At 31.9% G+C, this 12163-nt stretch overlaps 2 protein-coding genes across 7 annotated transcripts in view; both read right to left on the bottom strand.

Moving 5' to 3' along the window:
• LOC127733848 (uncharacterized) overlaps window positions 1-12163 on the bottom strand; it is a 282424-nt gene that overhangs the window by 113528 nt on the left and 156733 nt on the right. The window lies entirely within an intron of this gene.
• LOC127733854 (uncharacterized) lies at window positions 491-11059 on the bottom strand. Of its 4 annotated transcripts, none has more exons than XM_052243272.1 (5): window positions 10746-11059; window positions 5497-5649; window positions 4911-4958; window positions 2275-2491; window positions 491-1004 (listed from the first exon to the last, which is right to left on the bottom strand). In XM_052243272.1, the coding sequence occupies exons 1-5, from the start codon at window positions 10842-10844 to the stop codon at window positions 991-993; spliced, it is 531 nt and encodes a 176-aa protein (XP_052099232.1). In that variant the 5' UTR covers window positions 10845-11059; the 3' UTR covers window positions 491-990. The 4 variants fall into 4 exon arrangements, with proteins under 4 accessions (XP_052099232.1, XP_052099230.1, XP_052099229.1 ...); XM_052243270.1 differs by lacking the exon at window positions 10746-11059 and adding an exon at window positions 7040-7758 and having other exon boundaries at window positions 2296-2491; XM_052243269.1 differs by lacking the exon at window positions 10746-11059 and adding an exon at window positions 7040-7757.

Below are 12163 nucleotides of genomic sequence, written 5' to 3'. Positions count from 1 at the left end.
AAAGTGAAATAGTGAAATTATAATTCGTTTTTAACAGCCAGTTTGGTTCAATTTTGTCGAAATAAGCTAAGAAACATCTTTGATGAATTATTCACTTGCAAGTGAATAATTCGACCTCATTGTTTCCGTATTCATGTGACCTTCAATTTTACCCTTTACCTAGAGATTGGTTAACGCATGTAAAAGGCGTGTTCATGCAGCCATTAAAAGGAAAAGAATGTCAACATTGAAAGTGAAACAAAGGTGATCCATTTCGTTGACTGATTTGATCCACAAAAAAACATTCTTAATAATATGCAGGTAAAAACGATGACTAACTTATTTTTTTAACCTTTAACATGAAATCAAACAGACCTAGAAAAATCCAATTGCGCATGGTCGCAATCTATCTATATTTATGTTTATGTTTATATCGGGTTATGTACCGTCGGTAGTCGTCGGAGGTCGATGGTTAATTATATGGCGTCTAGACTAGAATACACACGATATTTATTATCAACTCCATGCATTGTTATTGTTTATTTCAGACTTGTTGTAATTTGGATATAAGTTTTAGTATGTTATAAATCAAATATGAGAATTTGATTCAAATCGTCGAACATGAATTTGACAGCTAATGGCCATTTAATTATTGTTTATATAGGGGTCCACGATATTCATCTAAATTTAGCTTAATTTACAGTATCTAAACCAAATATGTAACCTACATTTCATTTCATTCCACGCTATGATGGTTGAGCATGGCTATCTATATCTTCTAGAACAACAACAAAATAGAAAAAAAAATATGGGGTATCCATCCATGACACAAAATCAGTAAATGCACAAAAATGACGGACTCAGTGTACCGCTTTGTAGAATGTAAGGTTACTGATGAATGACATGTAATCAGTGTGAATTTCTGTTAAATATTGCACAATGTCAAGCAGTATGGTTAATCTCTTCGTGTCTTGTTACAGGTTTGTTAGTTACATCAGTGTTAGAGTTATCCTATTTACAGGTACCTGCAAAAGATTGCAAAATCTAAATAATTTAAGATCACTTTAATCGAAATAAACTGAATGCGTACAAATTATTTAAGCGATAAATTGTGCTAGAAGTGAATAATAATTTATGCTGTCCATGGCTGTCAACATAAGTCATAAAGCTTAATAGTCTATTATAGACGAAAATTTTATGCAGAGCAGTACAGCAATTGACATTATATTAAAATCAATATGTCCTACGTGTAAAAGACACAAATCATAACTTTTTTTATAAGTTATCAACTCCCAGAGAAATAGGTTTTTATAACGGTACCCAGTTTTATATGATATAAGGTTGTCGTTATAAATATACAAGTGAATAACGAGTAACATATATAGTGCACTTATTGTACTTCTTTAAAGCTTTTTGTCCATGATGATATATATATCACAAAATAAAGCAAAATTAAGGACATCAACAATATATAAATCTTTGGTTCCTAAAAAGAACTAAATGAGATTAAGGTCTTTCAACGTTTCATTCGTTGAGAATGTCTGTATTATATAAAGGAACATCGAACACAACCAATCATATTACACTGGTCGCTTAAGAATCTCGTACCACGAATACGTAAATACATAAAACGATTTCAAAAGTAATTTGAATTGTAACTTAAAGTAACAAATCATCGATGATCAAATCCGAGTAGTTATAAATCAGTAAATCCAATGCCTAAATGTAACAAAGGAATCAAATGGAACTCAAATTCAGTAAAAGTTTGATCATCAATTCAAAATGTTGGAGAAGTTGGGAAGAATCGTGAATGCTTACAAATTACTTAGCGATGAAAGGTTTTTATAGCAATGAATGTATTCGATATCCAGAAGTACATTGATAGATAGAGTACATTGGTTTAGAAACATTCGCTTAGTCTAATTATCAACGGTGGGACTGACAAATAATCCCGAAATTTACATTAGTCACTATCGTAAAAATATTGTTTAAAATATTTTTGTCTGGCTAAATGTTGTTGACAGGGGTAGATACCCCATTTTGTATAATGGTCATCTCTTTCTTCATATTGCCGGTGCATAATCTCACATCTCATGCATTTACAATTGTCTCGCCACTTTTTCCTTCGACTGCGACGTCCAATACGGTCATTTTCTAATCTACAACGTGTCTGTCGAGAATTGTGACCCGAAAGTGTTTCATTTTCTAAAATTGTTCCAATTGTATTTTTTGAGAATCGTTGTGTAACATCTCCAGAAGAAGGGAATTCCCCAGTAATGTCAAATTGATAAATACCAGATTGTTCTAATGGCTGACCTTCTTTGTCCTCATTTTCTGCTTTGTCTGGGTTCCGATTTATAAGTGTTTTCTTTTGAGTTATTCGTTCATATCTGTGCTTTGATGAATTATTGCTTGGTTTGTTAACTTCGTTATCAACATCAGCCACGTTAGGTAATGACTTTGACAATGTACCATTCAGTAATTTGGTGTCAGATAAAATACTTTCTGTTTCCTGCAATGATATGCTATGCGTTAAGTCTTGTATTTATGTATACATTAATTTTGTTCACCTAAGGTTTATTTTCAATTTTTAATAGATAATCATGTTTCGATATACGGCATACATATATCAAAAGTAAATAAATTTCTAACTGAAACGGCCATTTTGATCTAAACCGATCTTAAAAGTATAATTCTTATGTCATGTTCAAACTTTCTGTCAATTTCATAAATATCAGCTGCGGCAAATTCAGTACTGGTCAGACACATCGCCTGTAATTAGTCTAGTTTTTGGCGGTTCGCAATTGCTGCTATTTACCTGTCTAATTCAGGCAGCAGTAGTTTACCTATGCTCAAACCTCATAAATCTATTCAGAGGACATCAAGTTAACAAACAAAAGTTGAGGGAGCAGCAAAAACAATAAATATTAATAATCCGACTGAAAACAGCTTACCAGTACTGGATTGACTACAAACAAAATGTCTGTTGAGTATCGAATTTACCGTAAGGATTGTATTACCTGTAATATAACTTATTATACCCTTTAACAAGACTGGACATTTTTGGGTTCAGATATTTGGGAAGAAATTGTTCGTTTATGATTAAAATTCGTTAACTAATACAATAATCGAAAAACCGATCGGATGGGGCATTCGCACTAAATAATCGATAGTTAGATAAATTAACGTTGTAAATAAATGCGCAGGAAAGCGCTCCTATAATGAATGGGTATATCGCACCTACAATGAATGGAAATTACCAAATGCAATTTTACTTTATTCAAATCAAAACAATGATGTAAGATTTGTTATTAATTTGTATAATCAGTTAACATCAAAACATCATGTTTAATTCGTACTCTTTGCACATTAAAATGTATTGTTGCTCTGGAAATAAATTTTGGTAATTGACAGTCATAATAATAAGTGATTAATCATAGACTACTTTAGAGCAATATCGTAGTAATTTACAATTGCCTTAATCTATTTTCCAAAGATTAAAACCAACTTACGATTTGGGAAATGAAAAAAACGGGATTTAAAAAGGCTTAAAATTAGAGGAAAATGCTCAGCCGCAAAGTTGTACATTTTGCTTCTCCAAACAAACAGGAAATTTGAAAATTAAAACTCTGTTCAAATTAACACTCAAATAACAATAACATTAAGCGTGAAGAAATGATTAAATCCATTCATCAGTAAAAGAGATGCGAAGGATACTAAAAGGACATTCATTCTCATAAGTCGAAAATAAACGTACATTTCCATGGCTAAAAAAGAAAAGACAAACAGACAAACAACAGTTCACAAAACACAACACAGAAAACCAAAGACTGAGCAACACGAACCCCACAAATGCAATTCTATTCCAGGTTTCAATATGTATACAGAAAAGACAATATACTTTGGGCAAATTGAAATGAAGATAACATTTCTGTAAAAAGACTATTTGAAAATAAAGATACCTAGAATTTTCATTTAAGTAATATCATTGTTTCACTACATTGTAAATGTACACAACAAAATATTGATAAAAAATTATTTTGATGAATATATAAGAGGAAAACAAAGATGCTCAGCATAAAGTATATTGACAAATCAGAAATGTAGGAATCAGAAAGAGTCAAATGCTGGATTATAAAAAGCAGATTAGGAAAGTCAGCAAAAGATAACGAAAATAATGTGTCTCTTGCTTAAGGATATATGAGAGTAAACTATACTACATAGAAAATTTCAAAAGGCAAATCATCATGAGAGATAAAACAACTAATTACTATAGGGTCCCATTGATTTACTTTTGTTAATTCTTATTTAATTTCTTTTTTCGTCGTGTGAGGAAAATAATCATTTTTAGTTGCAAAAACAAATTAAGAAAAAAGAATTATGACTGAAGCTACATAATCATGTCGAATTAGTCATTCAATTATGTTAATTTTTCTCCTTAAAAAAATGATCATGTGGAGCAAAAAGACAAAAAAAATATATATTACTTTGGATCATAAGTGACACATTGTTTTAACAAAATTTGAATATAGAATAAAATTATTTTTGTTACATAACTATATATGTAGTCTTCAACTTGAAATGCTAGTTGGTTTATATTATGCTAAAAAATACCATTGTACTTTCTATTCTAATACAATAGTTGATGTTTCTTATTCGGCAGATTATCATAGCCCAACCTTGTATAAAGCCTACACCATATGCTACCTACAAGTATAAATATTGACCAATTGCACATTTTACCCCTGTTTTATTCTCAAAAAGAATTATGATTAGATGCAAAAGAAATTTAAAAATTTATATTCATTTTGTACAATATCAAAGCAATTTTTGTTTACTATAATCTCTCAAATATTTCCCTACTGTAAAACAGCGAAAACGATATATATGCATTAAGCCAATATTTCATACAAATCGAGTAAAACGTATACCGATTTTCCAACTGGACTATACCGCCATCTCGTATAATGTATCAGCACCTATATAATAAATCATTTAACAAAATCAACTTTTTTGTAAAATTTAGATTGAATTGACAAGGTGTCGACACAATCGTAAATAAGGTCACTGATGTAATGTAATGAAAATTGTAATCATATTAAATTATTAAAACTCGTATTTCGAATTATCAAAATAGAAACAATAAACAAACAAAATGGAGTTCTGAAAATAATTAAATCAGCTCAATATCCCAGCTATTCTATACAATAGAAGGATTAGTGCTTATAAAAATAACTAGATTATGATTTAATCTCCACTCAAATAATACCATTTCCATATAGACCATTAAATATTATTGACTTCATCCTAGTTCTTATCTTTCTTCTTTTAAAATACATTAAGCTTTTCATTGAACAAATGTCATAATTAATCGTATGTTAAGTTGGTATCATTTTGTTTTCAATAGTAAACTGGTTATTTCCGAATGCAGTTGTACATATTTCGATGCATTTGTAATCACTTCTTAGAGATCTTTTTCTGACAAATATTTATAGAAGATAATGAAGTGTTCAATACCTGTACTCCGACTTTCTTAGATCCTGTTTCTTTGTTACTTTTTGTAGTATATATTGAACCATTTGCTATGCTGCCATTAGATATGTAAGGAAGTTTCATACTCTCCAGTGTCAATGATCTTGTTATACCAAGATGAGCTTTGGTGTTCTGTCTCTGTAAATAAATGTTCACAAATAAGACTGATGTATTATATGTAAGAAAAAGAAATGCTTCGTCAGTACAGCACTAATTTTCAATTGATGTATACTACCTGACCAAGTTAAAGACTATCCTATCGAAAATTTAAGGAGCAGGAGAAAGCCTATACAGAAGAAAAGCATAGGATAGACCTAAATAGAGAAGGTGTATTCATCCTTGACTATCAAGGAGAGAGGCGGAAGATACCAAAGGAATATTCAAATTCATAAGTCGAAAACAAACTGACAACGCCATGGTAAAAAAAAAATAACCAAGAGACAAACAGCGGTCATTCCACTAAACACAATAGAGAAAACTAAAGACTGAGAAACACGAACCCCAGGTTTGGTCGTTCAGAATTCAGAAAAGCGCTTCGGACGGACGAACTTAACAAAGTGTTATTTCAATTTAACAGCAATAGGTCGATACAATTGATACTGCTAGTCCCGACGGTATCATCAGTTCAGTAATCAGTGCTTCGGCACGGATATGATTTTGAATAATTTTTATTTATATTCTCCGCGGATAAATTAAGAACTCATTACAAAAACTAAGGTTCCAACCCCTAAAAAACACAAAATTGGTATTAGACGCATTAACTTATTTAGGTCTTATGGATCCTTGGCTTTCACATGTTTGTGTTTGGGCGTTCCTGGTGCAGATAAATCCACAGAAGCGATTCGGACGGACGAAATTCATAAAGTATTATTTTCGGTCAGAGAATGTTGATATATATTGTAAATTGAGCAAGTTACTTGAGGTAAATTTTGATATATTCTGTAGTATCTATAAAGCATGCTATATTTAAAAAAAAAAATTGACGCTTGCTGTAAATCGAGCAGGCCCTCTTCAGAATATGTGTTGAATTTATTCATTGTCACAGCATTTATCAGTCTTGAAGATAAATGAAGTGGTAGTTATGGTGACAATGTAGGTATTGACTGTTTGTTTAGAATAAGGACATCACTTGTTCCAGTAATATTCAAATTATTTTTTTTAATATAAATTATTCATAGTATTTCATGTAACCTGCCATGCGTATATTTTCCTTGTTACCATAATGTAACACACCAAATGCTTTCTTAACATAACAAATGTGCATTATATATATATCAAACAAACCAATATACAGTTGTACGTTAATGTTTTGAAATTTAAAAATTTTTAAATAAGCAATTTACAAAAGAATCATTGAATTTTTATAATTTTGATTGTATTAGAAAGAAACAAAAACTCGGTCAGAAAATTATCTGACGCGTCGAATCTTATGGATATTTTCTCATTTTTAAAATAAGAGCTGAATGCATATAATCAAAATAAACCGCAAATGAGGATTGTTGTTTGCTCAATAATTCGAAATACCTACGTGTAGATTAGCAGCAATTTGTGTATTGAAGTCTAGTTTAGGAAGATTCCTGTTTCTGTCTCGTAAAGCTTTCCATCTTTGAACATAAGATCCTCTTTCTGTTAATCTCGGATGTACATATGCTAATGGCGAATGAAGACGCACTGGAGATTCCGGTGAGCTCATTACCCCTGATGGCATTATTTTAAGATTTTATGGAAAAAAAGTTTTCTGATATCACTGCACTTATTATTTGTCCATGCGAGTTTTCAAACATGATATATTTCTCCATCGGGCTTCATTTTCTTTTCAGGTTTAAAGTAAATGTGTTTACATATGATTAATGCATTGATATAACTAATGTCATCAATATTCACCTCACAAAGTAGATATAGGAATATTTTCAAAACAGATTTAACGGGATTTTAATCCTTCACCACGATTATAGTCTACTTCATTTACTATCTAATGTAAACAAACAGAATGAACGAATGTATCTACATAAGTGTAAAACAAACACTGAAAGGAAAATCTGTAAATCTTCACTGTATGTATATCCACATTTTCAATGATAAATTTCCGACCTACAGAATGTTTTTACAAGATTGATCGTTTTGGAGATCGATTCACATAAAATACTTTGATCTCGTTTTGATAAATCCTTGATTATAATAGTTGTAACGATTTGAATTGTTCCTTAATTGAATACATTTTATATTCCATGTTGAAAAGGAATTTAAAAACGAGGGCAATAATGGGTACAGTCTTTAAGTCTAAAAACCTTACAAAAGCTATTAATATATAATCTTTTAAACTACAGTATTAGTAATGAATGTTTTGGTATTACTGTACTCTTTAAAACCTCCCGAAAGGTAAATAGAAACGATTTTTACCTCTCTATCCTATTCTTGCATTATAGAGTATAGCTTTGTTATGTCATACTCTTATACATTAAAGGATAATACAACATAAGGACGATTGATTTAAATCAATAATTTACTGACAGAACATGAAGTTTTTTTTTCGTTTCGTCTACTTATAACAACTTATCTTCGTTTTGCCTAACGATTAATAAAAACGGTTTAAGATCCTTTTAAACTTTCTGCTATATATATAATTCTAACATGATGGTATGTCTTTACAATTTCTCATTCATATTGATGTCAGTGTAAAAATTCGTTTATTTGCTATTATCTACAATGGCCCGGGATGTTGATTGATAAGAGAGAGGCGAAGGATACCAGAGGGATATTCAAAGTCGAAAATAAACAGACAAAGCCATGGCTAAATAAAGGCAACAGTAGTATACCGCTGTTCAAAAGTCATAAATCGATTGAGAGAAAACAAATCCGGTTTACAAACTAAAACCGAGGGAAACTTATAAGAGGAAAGCAATGGAACAACAGAAACACTGAAGTGCAACAAAAACAAACGCCAACATACATAGAAACGAACTATTTTATAAGATGTGCCATATTCCTGACTTGGTACATGACATTTTACGAAAAAATGGTTGGTTGAACCTGGTTTTAAAAAAGAAAAACACCAACAGACAAACAACAGTACACAAAACACAACTAAAAATACTGAGCAACACGAATCCCACCAAAACCTTGGGGTGATCTCAGGTACTCAGGAAGGGAAAGCAGATCCTTCTCCACATGTGGCACCCATCGTGTTGCTCGTGTTCGAACAAATCCGGTAATAAGTTTAATTCGGTAGTTCATATTCGGGAAAAGGGGACGGGATTGAAGTTACGACATTAGGAACATATCCTCTATCCTCTGTGAAACGGATATGCCATAACGGTCAATCAACTCGTGATGGCGTCCGTAAAACTTACGAACGGATGATTTCAACTTCACTACTTGGAACTCTTGGTTTAATAGTTTCCTTGTGAGCAGCAACCCTCTATCAATGAAATCATGATAGGAAATACAAGCCCTGGAATATCGTATCAACTGGGAGATATATACTCCGTATGCAGGCGCTGCCGGAATGTTGCTACATAGAAATGGAAAGTTCACAATTGGGAAGCTGAAATCATCTCTTTTGTCGTAAATTTTTGTTTTCAATCGACCCTCGTTGTCAATTTCTAGATGTAAGTCAAACTTAACTATATCTGTTGTATCCTTTATCTCAAGTTCGATGGGATAGATGCGTTCAACATATAGTCACCAAATTTTGAATTATTTAGTGAGAGAACATCATCTATATAGCGGAAAGTAAAGTTAAAGGATACTGCTAACTTCTTTTTCTTTCTTCCTAAGAAATTCCTGTATGAAGTCAGCCTCATGTGAATAAAGGAACAAGTCGCAAGAAGAAGGGCACAGTTTGTTCCCATGGGAATCCCGATTGTTTGTTGAAAAACACGTCCTCTAAACGAAACAAATTTGTTTTCAATCAAGAAATCAACCATCTTGATAATGTCAATTACAGAGAATTTTTTGTTTGAATCAGATTGATTTTATACAAAGTAGGATTTATCCCTCCCTAAGACAAGATACTTGTATCTACGTTGGCCATTCTTTTTTACAAAAACAAAGCAGGACCAACTCTTTCAATTTGTCTTGATTTGAATAAAGCCAAATAGTGCTCTGTATGGACTAACTTATATTACTCTGCTCTCTGTTTACAAATATAAAAATAAGAAGATGTGTGATATGATTATCAATGAGACAATGATAGAAATGCACCTTTAAGCCAATCATCTTTTTCTTTTCTATTTATAAATAAATCAACAATGGTAAATGTTCCTCAACTTCGGTCGGTATTGCTGCAGGTTGGCTATCAGTTCACAATGTCGGTATCGTAACAGGCAAACTATCAGTCCCCAAGGTCGATATCACTGCAGGTTTACTATCAGTCCTCAAGGTCGGTACCGTTGTAAGCAAACTGTCCGTCCCCAAGGGTACCATCCGCCCAGTAGTGACTGATTTAATTATATATAAATTTAGACTTAATTGAAATTCCCCGATTCTCCGGGTTCATCTCACGCCGAGATAAAAAGAAAAGTTTTACAAAATAATATACACTACTTACAGGTAATGAAGAAGAGTCAATCCATTAATTCGTGCAAAAAACATCCGAATTGTACCAAATAATTGAAATTAGCAATTCAAAATAGAATCAGATTAATTTATGATGCATATATTATAAATAAATTTGTGTGAGTGTCACATACACCTAGTGAAACCCCTAGGATCAGCCACTAATAGGCTTTTAGTTTGTTCTAGTATACATTGGAGCTGGTCATGTTTTCCTTAATTCATAAACTTGTTGGCTTTATAAACAATATGACCGTAAAAGGATGGAATTTTTTTTGTGTTATGTTTATTTCATGTGTTTAGGTTTATGTATGTCACTCTATGTGTGTGTACTTCTAAGAAATTATACCAGCTTTTCAAAATTTTGGCTTGGAGTTTTCTGCAACTATCAGTAAATTAGCATATAAAATTGTTCATAAGGGCATGATGCTTGCCATCTTTCTTGTTTGCATGGTGAAACTACTTGGAAAGTGTGTTATCTTTCAACCTTCAGAGGAAATTTAAAACTATTCTCCGATAAAATAAAAAAAACAACAAACAAACAAAGAAGATAAATATACTGATATCCTCATGAATATCAAAGTGTAATCAAACGACATAATGCAAGCATGTGGTAAAACTGTAAAACTCATTATGTTCAGACTACTGGCATAACAATGTTTAAAAGAGTATAGTCTTACCTTCAAAGTGAGTAAAGACGTCCATCGTAGGCTCTGGGCTCTTCTATACTTGTTTGCTTGATCCTTCCCTCCAACTACTATAGGGAGTCCTGATGACATGTTGTTATATTATTAAATGTCTTACAGATGCAATTTTTGTAAATTTGTCATTAAATAAACATCTACGTGGTCTATTCTATGTTCGGAAACACATCCGTGAGAGACATGTACATATATGAGAATTCCATCTTGCCTAACCAATTATCAAAAAAGAAATAGTGACTTTTGTTATACTATATGCATGTTCTTAAACTATTATGTAAAGATCTTTTCTAGTATGTATTAACACACTTATAAGGTATTGAACATTTAAAATTAAACCAATTTTTTAATCTTCGTCTTAATACTTTTAATGTATCGTTATTCATGAATTGTGCTATCGATTGTGTATTTAAAAATCAAATGACCCTTATTTAAAAAGAATATTTGCAGTTAACATTAGAAACTACAACAGAGGAGCACCTCAATGAAAATAAAATTCACTCTTATTGGGTAAAGTTCTTTAAATAAAAGATCCACCATCATTATTAGAAATGATTTAATGCTGTTCAAAGTAATTAAAATCCCAAAATATCTTGTTGCTGACTTCTCCATAGACGAAAGGAGGTGGGTGTTAGTAATTATAGGTCACCGTACTATCTTCGACAATGAGAAAAACTCACTCCGTAGTGTAATCTGTGAAAGGCCTCTACATGCCAAAATGTGAAACAATTCAAACGAAAAACTAGCTGCCCGATTTATGTTAAACAATAAAAGAAAAACAAACAATGCATACTACAACCAACAGCAAACAGTCTCCTGAATTGTGACAGGCACATTCAGAATGTGGCGGGTTAAACATGTGTGTAAGCTTTCCACTCTCCCCTAACCTTAGGCAATGCTGTTACAGCACAACATAATAACAAACTGATATTTTTAAGATCGATCATCTTAAAAGATTTCATGAAAACGACCTTTGTGTAGTCTTCCGATTCCTTTTTGCACTACAAAGATTCAGAACAAATTTACCTATTTTCAGCCCCGTTCTGTTGACCTTTCAGATTTTTACTATTTCATCGACAACTTGCAGTATTGTTTCATCTATTTGTGGTATAATCATTACTGATACCTATTTTCAAAGTAACTTGACCATCAAATGTTACAATACATGTAGTCGTTAGGATCTGTATTGTAATGCTGCTAATATTGTGTACGATATTTTTCTGATCTAAGTCGGTGAAACAGGGCAAAGACTTAAACAAATAATGAATGATCAATGGTCTAATGTTAATGATCCTAAAAACAATACATTTCTCTATAAACACTTTCACCAGCCTGACCATTCTGTTTTTTCAATGAAATACTGTGAAACATTATTGAGAAAACATATCATTCAGCAA

The sequence above is a fragment of the Mytilus californianus genome, unplaced genomic scaffold, assembly GCF_021869535.1.
Source record: "Mytilus californianus isolate M0D057914Y unplaced genomic scaffold, xbMytCali1.0.p SCAF_3, whole genome shotgun sequence".
Lineage (NCBI taxonomy): Eukaryota > Metazoa > Mollusca > Bivalvia > Mytilida > Mytilidae > Mytilus > Mytilus californianus.
This window is presented reverse-complemented; position numbering and strand designations above follow the sequence as displayed.

Bases quoted from the DNA above. Each gene is read 5' to 3' on its own strand.
- LOC127733854 (XM_052243269.1), bottom strand. From the start codon at position 7,219: ATGCCATCAGGGGTAATGAGCTCACCGGAATCTCCAGTGCGTCTTCAT. The intron at 4,959-5,496 runs GTATTGAACACT...TTTATTATATAG, and splicing joins CTAAGAAAGTCGGAGTACAG to GTGCTGATACATTATACGAG. The intron at 2,492-4,910 runs GTATACGTTTTA...ATATCATTGCAG, and splicing joins ATAGTCCAGTTGGAAAATCG to GAAACAGAAAGTATTTTATC.